Source organism: Brassica oleracea, chromosome C3 (assembly GCF_000695525.1).
Source record: "Brassica oleracea var. oleracea cultivar TO1000 chromosome C3, BOL, whole genome shotgun sequence".
Classification (NCBI taxonomy): Eukaryota; Viridiplantae; Streptophyta; class Magnoliopsida; order Brassicales; family Brassicaceae; genus Brassica; species Brassica oleracea.
Window position 1 is genome coordinate 18,688,019 of NC_027750.1, and position 19,419 is coordinate 18,707,437.

General features: G+C 35.5%; 1 protein-coding gene and 1 long non-coding RNA gene across 4 annotated transcripts; both read left to right on the top strand.

The window, feature by feature from the left end:
* The first annotated feature begins 5,720 nt into the window (after window positions 1-5,720).
* On the top strand, window positions 5,721-6,534 carry LOC106332825. Of its 2 annotated transcripts, XR_001268196.1 has the most exons (3): window positions 5,721-6,019; window positions 6,125-6,282; window positions 6,394-6,534. It is a non-coding gene; the product is annotated as an uncharacterized LOC106332825 (long non-coding RNA). The 2 variants fall into 2 exon arrangements; XR_001268195.1 differs by having other exon boundaries at window positions 5,721-6,282.
* Window positions 6,535-8,550: 2,016 nt separating this feature from the next.
* LOC106332715 (protein IQ-DOMAIN 14) lies at window positions 8,551-11,346 on the top strand. 2 transcript variants are annotated; one of them, XM_013771199.1, is made up of 5 exons: window positions 8,551-8,764; window positions 8,846-9,049; window positions 9,203-9,499; window positions 9,579-9,707; window positions 10,673-11,346. In XM_013771199.1, exons 1-5 carry the CDS (start codon window positions 8,654-8,656, stop codon window positions 11,219-11,221), a joined length of 1,290 nt encoding a protein of 429 aa, XP_013626653.1. In that variant the 5' UTR covers window positions 8,551-8,653; the 3' UTR covers window positions 11,222-11,346. The 2 variants fall into 2 exon arrangements, with proteins under 2 accessions (XP_013626653.1, XP_013626654.1); XM_013771200.1 differs by having other exon boundaries at window positions 8,849-9,049.
* Window positions 11,347-19,419: the final 8,073 nt, after the last annotated feature.

Consider the following 19,419-nt stretch of genomic DNA (forward strand, 5'->3'; position numbering starts at 1 on the left):
CGCATAATAAGCTTCAAATTGAACATTGAAAAAGATAGAGAGATTTTTTTTAATCTTTTACCGACACGTAACTTAAACAAAACGAAGAGTTAAACGTAATTTTTTTTGTTATACTTCCCGGAAAAAATGGTTACAACATGGGCTTTCATAATATGGCCTTTTAACATATTAATGTTATGGACATTTAATAATTATCTTGACGAAAAACAAAGACTATAAATAATTTATTATTAATAAAATTATGAAATTATTTACAATTTGATGACTAATTCATCGTCTTTTTTTATATGTTAAATTTTTCATAGAAGTTTAAAAATTATTTTATTTTATTTAAACATGTATAACTAATTTATAATCTTTTATGCCATACTAAGTCATAATATAATATTTCTTCATATTTTACATTAATAACCATTTTTTTATATATCGTCTACAATTCTCTAATTACGTCTATTTGTTCAAGTTTTATATGATATCGAATATTCGTCATAAATGGATGGTTTAAGATGCCAAAAAAATTATTTACTTGGTGAATATAATACATCAAATATTACAAATACATCATTTAGTTAAATAAATAAACAAAAACCGAAAATTCAGGGTGTAGTCTATTTTTAAAGAAAAAGTTAATATCTTTCTTTACTTTTGAACTGAATTAACGTAATAATAATATTAAGGGCTGAGCCATTTTTAAATTGAAAACATGCGGAGTTTTCCTGTAAATCTAAAATTCAAAAAAGGAAATATAAAAAAGGTAAGGCTGAAGAACCGTTTTTCAAACTGGGACATGGACCCTACAGTGCACATTCACGTTTTAGGCGCTAAATTAAGAAAGAAAATATGGAAAGTAACTAAGACGTTGGTTGGTAGAGCATTAGCATTAACAGTAGCAGTATGCTATAGAAACAATATGCTGCAGAAGTTGTATGTTTTTGCTAAACTGTTTAATAAGATGATTAGTAGAGCATTAGCATAAGCAGTAGCAGTATGCTATAAAAGCAATATGCTGCAGAAATTGTATGTTTTTGCTAAACTGTTTAATAAGATGATTGGTAGAGCAGTATGAGTATGCTATTTAAAATTATTATAAAAATTAGTATATAATATGTAATATATTTATTTTTAATGAATATATTTCTAATATATATATATATATATATATAAATATATTAACATATAAAATTAAAAATATATAATTAATTTATTTTATTTAATAATTTTAAAATTATGCTTATATCGAAAAATATTATTTTAAAATAAATTTTATAATTAAAATATCTATTTTAAAAAATAATATTTCACATTTAAAATAAATTAAATTATTTAAATTAAATTATATTTTAAATGTGAAATACTATTTAAAAAAAATATTGTTATTGTAAATTAATTTTAGAAATAAAAATTTTATTTTCTAGATATAAAAATAATTTTATGATATTATTAAATAAAATAAATGAATTAATTATATATTTTCTTAATTTTATAAATTATAAATGCAAATGCTATTCTGAAAGCTTCATATGAGAGCATTGGCCAGAGGACATTTGGAGAACATTAGCATTTAGTAAATGCTTCTCTAAATATTTTACTAACAATTGTTGATTGGATAATGTAGAGCATAATGCTAATGCTAATGTTTTACCAATCAAGGCCTAAGAACATGTTTATTGCAGGTTTTTTAGGTTGAGATTCTTATTGTAATATAAGATACAGTCTCTTATCTTTTAACTAAAAAAGTTAAGAGACGTCTCTTTTATCTCTTATTTAAAAGACATCTCTTAAATTTATTTAAGAAACGTCTCTTATCTTTTTTAGTTAAAAACTAAAAGACATTATCTTATATTACGATAAAAATCCCAGCTTAAGAGACTTGCAATAAACATTCTGCAAGGAGCGATTGAAGAAGAGAATGAAGGATCAGAAAAAATTCATGAACTGACTTTCTAAAAGAAATTCGACCACAGTGAACCAATCATGAAAGACCAAGAAAATAGATCACAATGAACCAAATATGAAGCAAAAGCCCAATGCAATTAGTCCCACAAGTGTTTCTAACCGGAACCCAACGAACAAAACCGAAAATCAAAGAATCTAACTAAAACAAATTCAAATTTCATAATACATAATACATGTACGTTTTGGTCTAGTGTACGTTTTTATATCTTTATATTTGAAATACCAAAAATAAATGATTCGAACCAACCCTAATATCTAAATGTAGACCTAGGCGTTCATTCGAATATCCGTGCAGATTAAGATCAAATATTTTGGATTTGGGGTTTACACTCCTAGGTCTTGTAATGATATTTTATTAATGCGGACCGAGTTCGGATATTGCATCCTAAACCCTATAAAATAACTGTATATTATTTATATTCGGGTTATATCGATTCGGTTTAGATATATCTAAAGTAATTGTAAAATTTAAAAGCAAAACATAAAGAAAAACACTTAAACTAAATATAAATTAATCTAACACACATCAAATTGAGAAAATAATAATAATAAAGTATTAAAATTAAACATGAAAACCTCGCTTATAAAAATATGTGTTACTTTATAAATATAGTAGACTTGTTATTTCTACTAGACTACTAGCAAACTATAAAGTACTTATTTATAAGTAACTAGGTATTTAAAGTATTTATTTAAATTTTATTATTTATTTTTATCTATCAAATAAAAATAAACTAATAACAATAGATTTAGTATGAATAAACCAATGTTAAAAACAAATACTTTTTTACATCAAACGGCTGTTTTATTATTCAAGCTTGAGGTGGTCTGGAAAACGAGACCGGGACAAAACAATCAATGTAGTACAGGTCCCTATGAAAGGATATTGCTATCTTAGCTAATGAATCTAACAATACATTTTCAGACCGAGGAATAAAAACAATCAAGAACTCAGTGAATCTACTCTTCAGCTCCATCAACTTCTTTAATTTAGTGGAAAAGTTATGCCGTGCTATTGGGTCTTGAATCATCGTGACTAGATCCTTGCAATCAATGCCAAAATACTGATATGTCGATAGCTGAAGCATGCACTCCATCACCCATGAGAGGGCATAGAGTTCTGAGTGCAGTGGTGAGATTCTTCGCCGCTGGTTTCGTGCTATTCCCAATAGCTGAGTTACTTCTCTAAAATTTGTCCATGTCCATCCAAAACTACTGAAGAATGCGTCATGTGTCTATGATCCATCTATCATGCATCTCTCATAATTTTCTATCTGTTCAGGGCTTTGTGTAACTTATGGTTCTTCATGTTTGCAATTTGCTTCAAACCAAGCATGGCATTCTGACTCAGCATATCAGAGAGTTTCCAATTGGTCCATATCTATCTCTCTGAATAATTTATTATTACTCACTTTTCAAATATACCACATAATCCAAGGATATGGGTCTTTATCCGGCTCAGGGTCTTCTATATCGTTCTTCCGCCAAAAAGGTAGTCTATGTTCGTATAGTGGCTTGCACTGGGGAACATCGCTGGTGGAGTTGGGGTTGCTGCATGTGCCATGTTTTGTAGAACTTGGGACACTCAAAGATGGCATGGTTTATAGTTCCATCATCTAGGGCAATGGAGCTTGTATCTTCCAAAAAAAGGCTTCGAGTTTTGTGATATTCATCTCTACCTGGATGTCCACCATATCCTTGTTGAGAACGTTCCTAGCTACCCTGTATCCTGAGTTAACAGTGTACATCTCATTCTTAGTATAGCTCCAACAATACTTATCCCGATGATATTCTTGACTTATGACCAAAAATTGAATCAGTGGAATATCCTCCGGACTGGCATAGTTTTCAAGCATCTTTGAGTTCCATCTTTGAGTTCCATCTTTTTGGATTTCCTATCATTATGTCAGGTACTAGCATCATCGGGTGAACCATCAGTGCTATTGGTCTAGTTGGTCTTACTGGTATCGTTGGTATCCTACAGTCTTCCCAAACTCTAATCTCATTCCGGAGTGTACCTGTCGTCTGATTCTCAACAAAGTTAATGGTTCTGCTGCCATTATACTCGACCACCCATAACATGGCCTATCATGCTTTTTATGTGCAAGGGCATGCTACATTTGAAGTATTTCCCCCTTGGAAATCTAGCTAATAATGAATCTGGGTATTGTACTAATCGCCATAATTGTTTGCCTAGTAAGGCAAGATTGAATTCATGGATCATCATGAATCATATCCCTCTCTATTCTCATGATTTGCATAGTTTTTCCCATTTTACCAAATGTATACCTTTTTAGGCAGGTTTGAACTACACCAGAACCGTGCAATGGCACTAGCTAAATTTTCACATGTCTCTAACGGTAGTGGCATAGTCGATATTACATAAGTAGGTAGAGCCAATAGGATATACTTTATTAGTACTTCCTTTCTTCCCGTTGTTAGCCATCAGCCCGTCCAGCCATTAACCCGATTTTGCAACCGATCCTTCAGGAAATCAAACAAGTTCCTTTTCAAGCCACTAATGTCCTCAGGGATACCAAGATAAGTTTTCATCCCCCCTTCCTTATTTGTAATTCTCGTTGAGCTTTTGACAGCCTCCTTCACATTTTGAAGTACGTATCTTCTTACCAAAAAACAAGGATGATTTTTCAAAATTAATACTTTGTCCAGAAGTTTTCTCATAAGTCTTAAGAACTTTCATGACTTACCTTGATTGAAAAAGCTAACGAACGCTTAAAGATAAAAAAAGACAAAGATCTCTTGAACACAAATCCCTTCTTTGGGTATTTGATGAAAAAAACAAATACTTTTATTGTTGAGAGATTTGTGTAATTGTTGATGCCAATAGGTATTTTGAGGGTCTCCAACGCATAATTGACAATATACATCATCTTCGCTTCCCAGAAAATATCAATACTTAATTTTGATGTTAATATGCCGTACTTGTGTCGATACGTACTGCATCATGGTTTTAGTGACAAAAAGGTTTTAATTTTCAAACGATGTTGATTTTCTTTATTTTTTGGGATTATATAATACTCTAATTTCAAGTTCTTTTCTGAAATTTTGGATAAAAATTATGAATTCTCTTTTAGCACTTGTTCCTCTTTGATCAACTAGGATCTTTAGAGCTTTTATTCCTTTCTTTGTTGAGTAACTTTGAAAAGTTTATAAAATGTAATGAAGACTCCATCCTTGACTCGGTATTCTTTGAAGAAAGTTGTCCTTTCTTTGTTGAGCAATTTTGAAGTTTATAAAATGTGATGAAGTCTCAAACCTTGACTCGGCATTCTTTGAAAAAAGTTTAACAAAAAATAACAGTCCCAACTAGTTCGATTGGACTATATGTTAAGCTGAAACCGATCACCTTTGATGCGCCAGTTTCTAGTTTCTGATTTTGATGATCTAAATTAGATGTTTATTGGGTAAAAATGTTAAGTTTTGTTAGAGTTTTGTTTTTGACAAAAATAACAAAGATTTAGCAGCAGATAAAGACCAAGTTTGGCTCACGCGAGTGAGAGAAAGGAAATACACTTGCGTTATGTACCAGCATTTATGATGCACCGTTAGTGGTATGCAAGTACCGTATTCCACACCGTGATGTTAGACCACCTCCATCAATGCCTCGTAAGAAAAGTTCTAAACAAAAAAGATAAAAAAAAATAAATGAAAAAGGGAAAAATTACACAGAACCGGTTCCAAATGCAGAGTTTATAGAGTTGGTAAGAACCCTTATGTGTCACAATATTATTGGAAGGTCCATTTATGTTTCTCTCTCCTTCGTAACTCATCTGAAATCTGATTTTCTCTTTTTCCTCCAAACTCAATCTCTTCATTTTCTCTGTCAATTCTGATTTCGATCTCTTTCTTGGTTAGGGAAATCCTCCTCCAAGTCCAACTTCTCCGGCCGCCAATTGACCGGCTTCGGTTTCGGCAGACCCAAGACAACAACCTCCTCCTCCTGCCACAGCTCCGCTGCAGAAGAAGCCCTCCAGAGCCTTGATTTCGAGCTTCGAAGCCAAGCTCTGCGGCTCCAACTAAACCAGAGCAGTTGTTGGAGAGGGTACTGAACCATTGGTCTAGAACATTGGTGTAAAGCATATTTTATTTCCTTCTATTCTCGTTTCATTATTCTGGCGTGGGTTTTTGTATGTCAATGTCATTGTAGATGCTTCAGAAGCAGAGGAATTCAGTGAATTGGCTTCAAAGGCCCTGAACTCACTTCCTTATGATTCGCCTGGTCAAGCCTTTGTTGCTTTTGAGAAACCCGCGGGTGTCCCTGCTGTTGGAAAGTTTTCTAACACATTAACTTTTGTTGTTAAGGAGGTACATGTTGCTTTTCATTTCCATCTAATTATTATTTATTTTCTACATAAACGCTGAAAGTTGTTCAGAGGTACAAAGGAAAGCAATGCATTATAAATGTGTTTGAAACAGGTTGACCTAAGCACATGCGAAGCAGAGGACGATGGGCTAGAAGATGAGTATCAGCTGGAGGATCTTGAGGTTGTAGCTGCAGATTACATGGTGAAGGTGAGCGTCTCCAATTTCAGGAATGCATGGGAAAGCATGAATGAAGAAGATGAGCACGTAGACGAATATGGGCTTGGCCAGAGAGAGAGAGTTTGGGAGAAGCTATAAAGGCTGTCATCGATCTTAAGAACCTCCCATTGGAGCAATGAGAAAATTAATTATACTAACAAAGTTCTAAACTTCTTAAATCATAAAATTAAATGTTAAATTATTCATCAGAACCCACGAAGGATTCTAACCATTGGACTTGCTCATTTTTCTTTTTTTTTTTTTTTTTTTTTTTTTTTTTTTTTGCCATTGGACTTGATTTTAGAGCATCAACATCAGTGAACTCCACGGGTAGTTCACACGGTTTTCGAAAAACAAAAAATTAAAATAAACAAAAGCAATGAACCTGCCTCTTGGGAGTTCACTGCACTGAACCCGGATCATCACTGTAGCACGGACCCCACGACACGTGGCGATCCGCAATTGATTCGATTAATAAATTTTTTTTTTTTTTTTTAAACAAAAATCAAATAGAAAAAAAATAATAATAAAAAAATACATTGTTAACCCCGTTCACTAATGCTATGCTCTTAGTGTCTTAAATTAGAAAGGAGCAAGGAGTAATTATGCAGAAAACAACAACAATTATTGATAGGTGCAGAGGGTAGGACAATGCACTATTGGCTCTCAGGTCTAATCCAGGAGGTCCCAACATGTGGCCAATGTTTAATGACTTTATTACCCTGAGATTATTGGTGTACCCTAATCGTACTAATTAAACAAATGTCAGTAATAATTGAACGAATAGTGTCAATATAGCTAAAACTATTGATAAACTTATCTAGTGTTCACTTTATCACATTTGTAGACGACTAACTCACATGGGCTCATCTTACAGTCTAGTCTCTGTTCTCTACTTGACAATATTCATGCTAAATCCCTCCTACTAATTCCTTTTAAAGAAGCGACAAAAAATATTCCTCATTAGGAGAATAATCTTTCAAATTGGTTAATGTTATCCATATTAATTGTTTTACTCCAACTAAAAATAAATGTTTTACTCCAACTAAATTTTAATTACTCAACGATTCTTCTGGTTCTATGTATGGACTGCATGATTCAAATAATTGACTGGCTTTTTAAGCCTTTTCAGTTTTACCATTAACTGAGAAAATTCTTGTGGTGTACATAAATAAGTAAAAATCAAATATTTCATATAAACATAAAATGGGATTACATACTAAAGGATATGAATTTTATTGGTAAATTTTTTTTGTAGAAGTCTATCAAATTCAAAACCATTACCGCGCCTAAACGTTACACTCCCAAAATCTTCAGACAAGAAGGGTTTGACTAGTCCAAGCAAACTCACTCATGGGACCTTTTTCTCGATGTTATATATACTCCAAAAAAATAGAGAATCTCAGTTTCAAAGTTGTATTTTGGCTAAAACCATTGTTTTGCAGTCTTCGAGGTCTTGTCGTCCTTTTATTTGCACGCCTTGATTTTAATATCGTCGCATTCGCATCATTTGGGAACTTTGGATTCTTGGTTCATCGAGGCATTAAAGTCTGTGGCTATCTTCTTCTTGAAAATAGTTACAATGTCATCTTGGACGGTTAAAAGCTTCATTTACTATATACAATTAATGGTTTTTATTTAATAATCCCATGTAACATGTATGTAAGTGTAAGCGTACTTGCCTTTAAATATAACAATACAAGTAAAAGCTGCAACATTTCTGATGCCCACTCGTTTGTTATAAAATTAACAATCACAAATATTTTACTGTATTCTTAAATTTAGTTAATTTTGTTTTATCATAATCATTATTGATTCATCAACAGCTGTTAATATTTTCTACTTTCTGTTCAGGTTCCGAAAAAAACTATTTTACATGTAATAGAAAAAAATCATGCACATGAGATAGAGAGAGATAGAGAGAGAATTGCTATAAAAAAATCACTTTGTTCTAATTTCGTAACTAAATTCAATTTGTGACAAGATAAATAGAAAAAGGCATTTATGGTCTCTGTCGTGTATATATATTTACATTTATGTAGTCTTCTCTAGTCCCGTGGTGTAGTAGTTAGTTACATGAGCAACATCAACTTCACTTAAAGTAGGTAAGTCCGATCTTTCCTTCCTCTCTTGTTCGTTAACTACTTAAATTAAGATGGCTAAGAAGAACGGAACGTCGTGGCTCACGGCCGTGAAGAAGATTCTCTGGTCACCCTCAAAAGATTCCGACAAGAAGAGTCACCAGAAAGAAGCTGATTATAACAAGGTTTAGTTCATCTCTCTGTTATTAACAGAATGTTGTGTATTCATGGGTCTTGAGATTTAAGCAGAATGTTTCGAACTTCAGCAGAAAAAGGAGAAGAAAGGATGGATTTTTCGTAAGACCAAAGTCGAAAACACTGACTCTGTAACCGACACGATACCTAAGGCGGAGAAAGAAGAGAAGGACAAACCAGCGGTTGCCGAGATCGTTAAGTTAACGGCAACTCCAGGTTTTATAAGACGTCATTGGGCTGCCATTATTATTCAAACAGCTTTCAGAGGCTACCTCGTAAGTAAACAAAAATCATGTCTTATTCATTGTGTATTTTAATTTATTTGAATTTTTGAACAAACTCGTGTTATTAATTTCTTTTGTCGAAATACTGTGTAATTTATTTAAAATACTAGTTAAAATCCGTGAATTTTTCATCTATTTTAAAAGGCAAAGAGAGCATTTGGGGCATTGAAAGGGATAGTGAAGCTACAAGCATTGGTGAGGGGTCATAATGTTAGAAACCAAGCGAAACACACTTTAAGATGCATAAAGGCTTTGGTTCGAGTTCAAGATCAAGTGCTTAGTCATCATCATCAACAACTACAACGTTCAAGAGTCTTATCATCATCACCATCATCAAACTGTTATGATATCGAAGCAAGACGTAATTCAATGTTTGCTGAATCTAACGGGTTTTGGGACAGTAAAACATATCTTCAAGACATCCGTAGCCGTAGATCTCTGGTTAGTGGTTATAATTTTTGAAAATTCGAAGCTTATTTATTTTTGTATTGCTGAGACAAAATGTTTTCTGGTTTTGCAGTCAAGGGACTTGAGTCGATGCACCAATGAATTTGTGGTTAACCAAGAAGAATCACAATCGATTTTGCAGAAGAGATTAGAGATTGCTATTGAACGAGAGAAAGCACATGCACTTGCTCTATCTAATCAGGTATTTATTAAATTTTTAATTACTGAATTATTTTATAGAATATTTTGGATTTCTATTAATTAGAAAAGTTACACCTTCTCACAGTCTAATGAGATTGATAATTTTCTTTTGGACTTTTATTTTTGCCAACAACATGAATTAAAAACTTAAGACAATTCGGAAAACTAAATCCGTGTTACAAAATCTACTAATATAAATTGTGACAATTGCATCTTGAATATTTTGTGCTAATTACATGTTCTTATGTTGTTAATTTTATGGACTTTACAGCCATAAATTTATGTTTTATAGGGGTTATGGTATAGTTTTGTGTAGATATTAAGATGTGACCGGTAATCATGATAGGAACAATACGTTACTTAACTTAAATCATGAAAACATATTAAAATTATGTATAATAATTTCAAAATGAACAAATTAGTGTAATTTTTACATATTAACAAGGATAAACTATTTATAGGGTGTGACTGGTAACCATCATAGGAACAATAGAAACAAATATGAAAGAAATGAGTAGAAATAATGATGATGAATAATAGTTCTTAATCAAAATTAATGAAGAATTGATTTGTTTTATAATTCTCTATAAATAAAGGAATGGAAAGGAAAACATATTTCTCATGAATGGTAAAAAGTTTAAAAAATGTTTAGTAACATATTGTTCCTATGATGGTTACCAGTCATACCCTATTGTTCCTACGATGGTAACCAGTCACACCCTAAGAATAGTTTGTCCTTGAAATTAATATACATAATTTTAATCTGTTTATATAACAGATACAGCCATAAATTTATGTTTTATAGGGGTTATGGTATAGTTTTGTGTAGATATTAAGAATAGTTTATCCTTGTTAATATTTAAAATTACACTAATTTGTTCATTTTGAAATTAATATACATAATTTTAATCTGTTTTCATGACAGAGCACGTACTAACGTTTTTTGTTTTTGTCGTCATATGAAAGATTCGGAGTCGCTCTTACCGGAATCAATCAGCCGGCGACGACAGGGAGCTTCTAGAGAGAACCAGGTGGCTCGATCGATGGATGGCTACAAAGCAATGGGACAACACAATCACCATTCCCACAACAAGAGATCAAGTAAAGACTCTTGAAATGGATACAAACATAGCCACCACGACACACCATCATAAATCGTATCCAGCGACTCCACCGTCGTGCAGAGCCACTAGAACCTTTGGGATAAGATCAGCTAGTCCAAGGATACCCTGTTCTTCGCCTTCTCCGATGGTTCAGCCGAACTACATGAGTGCGACTGAGTCAGCTAAGGCTAAGGCACGGACTCAGAGCACGCCACGGCGGAGACCAGTTATTACGGCGAAGAAACGGTTGTGTTATGCGGAGGAGGGGAGTGTGAGGAGTCCGAGTTTGAAGAGTGCTTATAACGTTTGTCTTTGGGGGGAACATGAATCGGATTACTCTTGTTGTTACGGTGATGGGCTCGCCGGAAAAGTGTCGCCTTGTTCTACAAGTGATCTCCGGTGGTTACAGTGAGAGACCTTTAGTTTTGTTTATTGTGTGTTTGTAATATCAACGATCATGAAATTTTTGCTTTGTTTATTGTTCCTTGTGCTACAATCTGAATTAGATGACATTGATTCAAACGTTTTAAGCCTTTATCTCAATAGAAGGTTCCAAAGTTCACTCTTCAATATGTATTTCAAGCTGTTCGATATACCATTTGGCGTGAAAGGAATGCAAGACGTCATGGAGATAAACCCTCTTCATCAGTACATAGACTTATACATTTGCTGGACAAGAACATAAGAGACAGATTCACCACAATTCAAAGAATGGGAGACAACAAGTATGAAGAAGGATTAAGGTTTTGGTTTGCCAGAAGGAACATAGGCTTATAGGAAAGGTGTTCTATATTTCAAAACAAGATGCACTTGATGTAAACCAAAAGCTTTTTGATTTGAATAAATTTAACATTTAATTCAAAAAAAAAGACAGTGATTAGTAAAAATCTGTTTCAAGTGCAGCGTTTCCTATTTGGATTAGTGTTATGATGAGCTATTGGAAGTGAGAAGGACAAACTTAGAGGTAACATGAATTTAATTCATCTGCTTCTCTCAAAGCTTCTGCCATTGATAATACCAAATGGCGGGGTTGTCCAAAACATAATGAGCCAAACCAAATAAGAAACGGATTAAACTAGACTAATAAGCCTAGTTTATGTTGAACAAAAACGGGTTGGATCCCATGGTTATTGGGCGGCATCATCATGTAGATCTCTTACCTTTGGAACTTGGATCGCAAGCAGAAAATTAACATCACAATCTTATCTTTTCACAAGCTCCACACGCCAATTTTCGACTGTATCTTCATTAATTGTCATCATCGAATGTAACATATATATATTTTCTCTCTTTGATCTTCATTCAGCTTCAAAAATCACCTTGTTACACAATTATTATTATTTTTACTTGATACATGACAAGTTGACACATTTCCTTTTTGATGACTAATGTGTTCCTTCCTTTTATACACCACCAGATAAATATCACACACAATGTATGTTTGACTTTGTCCAGACTTCTTGAATCAGACCAGACCTCTCATACTCCGATCATACAACATTTGAGTTACGCTTAAGAGGTGGGGGTCTATCTGGTGGTGGGTTATTCATCATTTGCTAACAACAAAACGAAACTGACAATGAAAACTAAACCGCAAAGACAAAGACATCAAAAACAATATGCATAGCCATCCATCTTCATCAATAACAAACTATGTTAATACATCAAGAACAACCTCATGATAATTACATAGAGTATGCAACTAATGCACACAAGTCAACAAACACAATTTTCAACAATTTCATAGAGATTGTAATATCACTTAATAGAAATGAAAAGCAGAGAAGAAAATAATGTCAGAGATTCTTACGCGAAAGATAACAGAAAATCTCGATTCATTTTGAGTTGAACTCAAACACTAATTTCTCTTGCCTCTTGGATTGACTTTGAGAACTCTCAAATTTATGTTTTTCAAAAATTTTAAAGAATGATATTATACATATTTAGCAATGTTTTCTTATTTTTTTTCTTAAAAAATGTATACATATTCAGAAATGTTTTTCTAAATATACTTATAATTTAGATTCAGCTTCAGGAAGGCGTCATGCATATTTAGAAATATTTTCCTAAGCTTTTAAAAAATTAGGAGCTTTTTAAAAAAATTATGAGAAATGTTTTGAAAACATATTTATTTATATTTTAGTCAGATTATTTTTATAAATCATAGTTTCAAAAATAAAAAGAAATATAATATCGATGGTATATGCAATTCCAATTCCGATTCAAACTCATGTTTTAGTTAAACAAGTTATATTTTTGAGTAATTTTTCTAGAACAAAACTTAAGTTCACCCCCTAGGGTGAACCTTTAAATTCACATCTTCTATCACAAATCAAACTGCCACATATATAAATATATAAAAATATATATTTTTTAAAAATATCTAAAAAAAATAAAAATAATGACACCAATTTTGACGACGTTAACACCACTAACAAAACACTAAATCTTAAATTCTAAATCCGAAACCCAAAATCTAAACCCTAACCCCTAAACCTAACACTACAAGAAAACAGCGGTATTCTGACGGACATTCCGACGGAAAATGAAATCCTCGGAATATCCCGAGGAATTTCCGAGGAAATTCCGAGGAAACACAAAATTGAGTTTCCTCGGAATTTCCTCGGAATATACCGACGGAATTCCGAGGAAATATCAATCCGTCGGAATATTCCGAGGAAATTCCGAGAAAAAATGTGTTCCTCGGAAAAAACCGATGAATTCCGAGGAAATATTATAGCCGTTGGAGAGCCGTTGGGGGATTTTACAAAATTCCGAGGAAATTCCGACGAACTAGCCTTTTCCGTCGGAATTCCGTCGGAATTTCCTCGGTCTGTCGGCAGGATTTAAACTATAAATACAAGCACTCCTCTTCCTCTTCATTCACTCCATATCTTCATCCTCCCTCTTACTCTATTTACACACGAATTTGATTCATAAAAAATATGTCTTCTTCAAATTATTTTCGTTCTTGGATCGATCGACCTCATTTGGATCCGAACACGAGATTGCTTACGGAAGAATACCAACGAGGTATAACCGAATTCATGGGGTTAGTTCACCGACAACCGGAAGCAAAAACAGGTATGTTAAGATGTCCTTGCTCTAATTGTAAAAATAGAAAGGTTATTAAAGAGTGGGATGTTTGGACTCATCTATATTTGAGTGGGATTACACGAAGTTACAAAATTTGGTATCATCATGGGGAAACTGATTATGAACATGGTAGTACTAGCGAACCTCAGCCAGCGGTTAGATTAGAAGAACCAATTAGAACGGATGTAGATTATGGTGTAGGTACTGAGCAGATGGTAAATGATCATTTTAGAGGGGAAGATTTACCCAATGCACAAGCTAAGAGATTTTATGATATGTTGGATGCTGGAAAGCAACCATTATACGAAGGTTGCAGAGATGTTCATTCAGCTTTATCATCTGCTACAAGATTGATGGGCATTAAAACAGATTATAATTTGGCTGAAGACTGTGTGGATGCGATTGCTGATTTTGTAAAAAGTATTCTACCCGAGGATAATGTAGCTCCTGGTTCATACTACGAGGTTCAGAAACTCGTAGCTGGTCTTGGTTTATCATATCAGGTAATAGATGTATGCAGCGACAACTGCATGATTTATTGGAGGGCGGATGAACAGCGGGTTACATGCAAATTTTGTGGAAAGCCTCATTATAAATATACGAGTTGAAGAGTTCCAGTGCCATATAAAAGGATGTGGTATTTACCTTTGACGGAAAGGTTGCAGAGGTTGTATCTGTCTGAACGCACAGCGCAACCAATGAGATGGCATGCGGAGCACTCAACAGATGGTGAGATCAGACATCCTTCAGATGCAAAAGCGTGGAAGCATTTCCAATCAAAGTATCCCGACTTTGCGTATGAAAGAAGAAATGTCTACCTTGGATTATGTACTGATGGTTTCAGTCCGTTTGGCAAGAGTGGAAGACAATATTCTCTATGGCCCGTCATTCTTACACCATACAACCTCCCCCCAAACTTGTGCTTGCGACGAGAGTTTTTGTTTCTCTCGATTCTCGTTCCCGGACCAGAGCATCCTAAGAGATCACTTGATGTGTTTCTTCAGCCACTAATATATGAGTTGCAACAACTATGGGCTCAAGGTGCTGAAACATACGATGTTTCGTGTAAAGAAAACTTTCAAATGCGGACAGTACTAATGTGGACAATAAGTGATTTTCCAGCATATGATATGTTGTCTGGATGGACAACGCATGGAAGGATATCATGTCCATATTGTCAAGATAACACTGATGCTTTCCAACTAAAACACGGAAGGAAAACGTGTTGGTTTGACTGTCACAGGAGATTCCTACCACCTGATCATCCATATCGTAGGAGTAGGAATTTGTTTACGAAGAACAAGAGGGTGTTTGACAGTCCACCTCCGGAAATTTGTGGGAAAGATTTGAAGATACAACTAAGAGATTTTGGTGCAGAAAGGACGCCAGAAGTCGGTGGACATGAGCGTTTTCCGGTAGATGCTGTTGGAGAACTACATAACTGGCACAAAAAAAGTATTTTCTGGGATCTGCCATACTGGGAGGATCATCTGCTAAGGCATAATTTAGATGTCATGCATATTGAGAAGAACTTTTTTGACAATCTCATGAACACGATCCTTAATGTTCAAGGTAAAACAAAGGATAATTTGAAGTCAAGACTGGATTTAGTCGATATATGTGCTCGTTCAGAACTTCATGTTGATGAAAATGGTAGGGCTCCTTTTCCCATATACCGACTTGATGCAGAGGGAAAAGATGCGTTCTTTGATTGGATTTCAAACGATGTGGAATTTCCAGACGGTTACGCATCAAATTTGCGTAACTGTATCGACAGAAAGGAAGGAAAGTTTACTGGCTTGAAAAACCACGATTGCCATGTAATGATGCAGCGCCTCCTTCCGTTCGCCTTCAAGGAACTATTACCACAAAATGTTCATGAAGCAATTGCAGGGATAAGTGGTTTCTTCCGCGATTTATGCACGAGATCAGTGACTCTTGAAGGTATTGAAAATTTGAAGACTAACATAGCCGTGATTCAGTGCAACCTTGAGAAGATATTTCCTCCCTCATTTTTTGATGTTATGGAGCATCTTGTTATTCACCTGGCAAGAGAATTGGAACTTGGTGGTCCTGTGCAGTATAGATGGATGTATCTGTATGAGCGGTATATGTTCCATTTGAAGAAGATGGTGAAAAATTTAAGTAGGGTGGAAGGTTCTATAGTCGCACAGATGATCAATGAAGAAACTTCAAACTTTGCCGAGTACTACTTTCCAGCAGAAGTTCAGACCAAAAACAGAAGACCTGCTCGGCATGATGATAGAGGCGAACGGGCAACATATCATGTTACGGTTCCAGACATTTTCACAGACGTTGGACGACTTAGCGGAAAACCAAAGGACCGTCGACTTACTGAGCAGGAGCGCAGTAATTTGCAAACATATTTGCTCACCAACTGCGAAGACGTTCTTCAATATGAGAGGTAAATAAATGAGCTTACAAATTTTTATTTTAACAAGTTGAAATTTAAATCTTAATTAATTACATTATTGTCATCATATACAGGATTTTCATGGCAGAAAAGCGGTTCGAGTATAGATACGCCACAGAGGACGAACTAGAAGAAATGAAGCAGAGAGAATTTACTGGATGGATGTTTACTTATGTGAGTGCTTTAAACAAATTAAAATATATTTTATCACATATTTATACTAATTCACATTTATTGATATAACATATATATATATGTGCTATTAATAGGTGTCTGCTGGTTTGGCCAGAGGTGAAACATTTGACGATTGGATACGTGAGATGGTCGTTGGACCAAACTTTGTTGTGAAGTCATATCCGAGATTTTGTACTCGAGGATATGCATTCACAACTCAGAAGAGGAGACGTTCGAGTACGACTTATGATGATGGCGTTTGTTCTGCATCAGGAGATGATGTATACTACGGACACATACATGAGATTTTGGAAATCAAGTATTTGGGCATGGTTGGATTGCGCTGTACTGTTTTCTATTGTGATTGGCACGACAACACCCCAGATCGAGGTGTGAGAACAGATGCATTTGGTGTTACATCAGTAAATTCGAGGCGAAAGCTGCAATATTATGATCCTTTCATTCTTGCTTCCCAGGCCGATCAGGTAATTAAATGTTAATTATTCAGAATGATTCATCATCATGTGTATTAATTTATAATTTTTCTAAATGTTACAGGTTTGTTATATCAAGTACCCCCGGGTAAGGAACAGAGATGATCCATGGGTTACTGTTACAAGACTCAACCCGAGAGGCCGAGTTCAGGGAAGTTCTGAGCTGGAAGACCCACTACAACCAAGCACATCCGGCAACTGTAGTGCAGCAGAAAATTTAGCTGGAGTTGGCCTTGTAGTCGATTTAACCGACTTTGGAGAGGAAGCCGTCGTTCACGTAGAGGATGAACCAGTAATTGGAGAGTTTCACCAAGATCCAGATTCAGATTCATCTAGTGATGATGACTCGGAAACAGAATATCATTGATTTTTTTTATTTTTTTTAAAGAAATACCGAGGAAATTCCGAGGAACACTTGATATAACCTCTTTCCTCGAATAATAGTTATTTGGTTTATCTAGCAAGGCAAAGCTGAATACGAATTAAAAACTACTCAGAACACAACCAAATAAAACGAAGAAACCATGTAAAAGAAATACAAACTCATAATTAAGAAACCCAAAAAAAAACTCAGTTCAAAATTAACAGAAAATAAGACCATAAAACGTTAGAATAGAAAAGAAAATAAAATAGCCGGTGATAGCTCCTACTCCTCGTCTCCTGCTCCAGATGTTCCGCATCATTGGGTCTCTTGGACCTCTTTCTTACCCTGTGTGTACCACTCGAACCCGAACCAGAGCTGGATGGAGAGTTGTCCCGATGAACTACATCATCCTTTTGGCAACGACACGGCCTGATACGTGAAATGGCAGCCCAGATCTTGTGTAGCATGTCGTTGTTTGTCTTTATGCTCTGATCTCTCCAATGTTGTTGCTGGCGCGAAGTGGCGTTCGGTGGAAGCTCTTGCAGCTTGTACTGGCTGGAGTCTGATGGGAGTAGCTGATGGGGTTGTGAATCATCTGGAATGGCTTGTGCAGCCTCATCTTCTCCTTCTTCATCAACCACGCCCTTGCCTTTGGTCTGATATTTTGGCGTGAAGAAGGATGGCTTGTCTACTAGTGCGGTAGCAGGGGGTAGGAACTCAACTGCAGCCTCTGAAAGTAGAGAAGTGAGACCGATCTGAGGTAGGTGGCAGTAGAGTGTTTTCTTCGCTCGGTCCTGGAATACGTAGACGTAAGGACCATCCCGATCGATCCTCGAGTGGGGACCAGCTATGAACTCCTTACTTACTAGAGAAATGACATCCAGGTAGTTCCAAGCAATGTTGTTCGATCTGTCCAGTGCTACCTCCTGGTTCTTGCAGTCTACACCCACATGTCTAAGGATCCGAGTAATCACTGCACCAAATCCACATGCATTGCTCTTGGATTTGGTTACTTTCCCCTTGTATCCTGCTAAGTTTGCGGCCAGCACCGCTCCCATGTTGAAGGCAGTAGCAGGTGGGAATGTAGAGTTTCCAAATGCCGGTAGCAAATGCCTCACACCTTGGTACAGGAGGCACAACTCCCATTGCGTGACTGATGCGGCTGTGGTTGTCCCGTATAGCAATGAGCCAATGAGGCGTGTCGCATATCTCAGTACTGGGCTCCGGATAAGTGACTCCTTTGCCTGAGAAGATCTATAAACCCATGTGCCAATCGTTTCCCAGAAGTTCAACAGCTCTGAAGTCCAATAAAGACCATATGTCCTCTCCCCCGCACTCAATCCAAATAGTCCGCAGAGGTCTGTGAAAGATACCTCATAGTATACTTTCTGCACTACGAATGCCAGAAAACCTTCCTCATGCCTATCATCGGGACGGGTGACGTATGCGGATGCTATGAACTGGCGTACCAACTCCGGATAAGTGGGTTCCTTGAGGTTGCATAGTTGGCCTAGACCCATGTTCTGGAACAGTCCTTCAATGTCTGCTTGGATTCCCAATATTGTCAATCGATCGATCACATTGTTACGCTTTGGTCCATCTTAGTGATCGCTCGATGCGTTTTTGGATATATAACCATCGCTCGATCCGTTTATAAAAAAACGTTCGAGATTTTGTTCATTTGATCTATTGGATATCCACATCGATCGATCGGATAATCTAATCGATCGATCACATTGTTACGCTTTGGTCCATCTTAGTGATCGATCGATCCCGATGTGTTTTTGGATATATATACATCGATCGATCCGTTTATAAAAACAAATTGACGTATTGAAACCCTAAACACTAGTTCCTCGGAATTACCTCGGAATATTCCGACGGAATTCCGAGGAAGAAGAGGGTTTTCTCGGGATTCCCTAGGAATAATCCGAGGAAATTCCGAGGAAATAGGGTTTTTAAACCGAAAACAACGTTTTACGGTTTGAATAACACCTATATAACCCTTATTAAGTGTCTTACGTTCATTATGAAGTCAAAAATTTGTT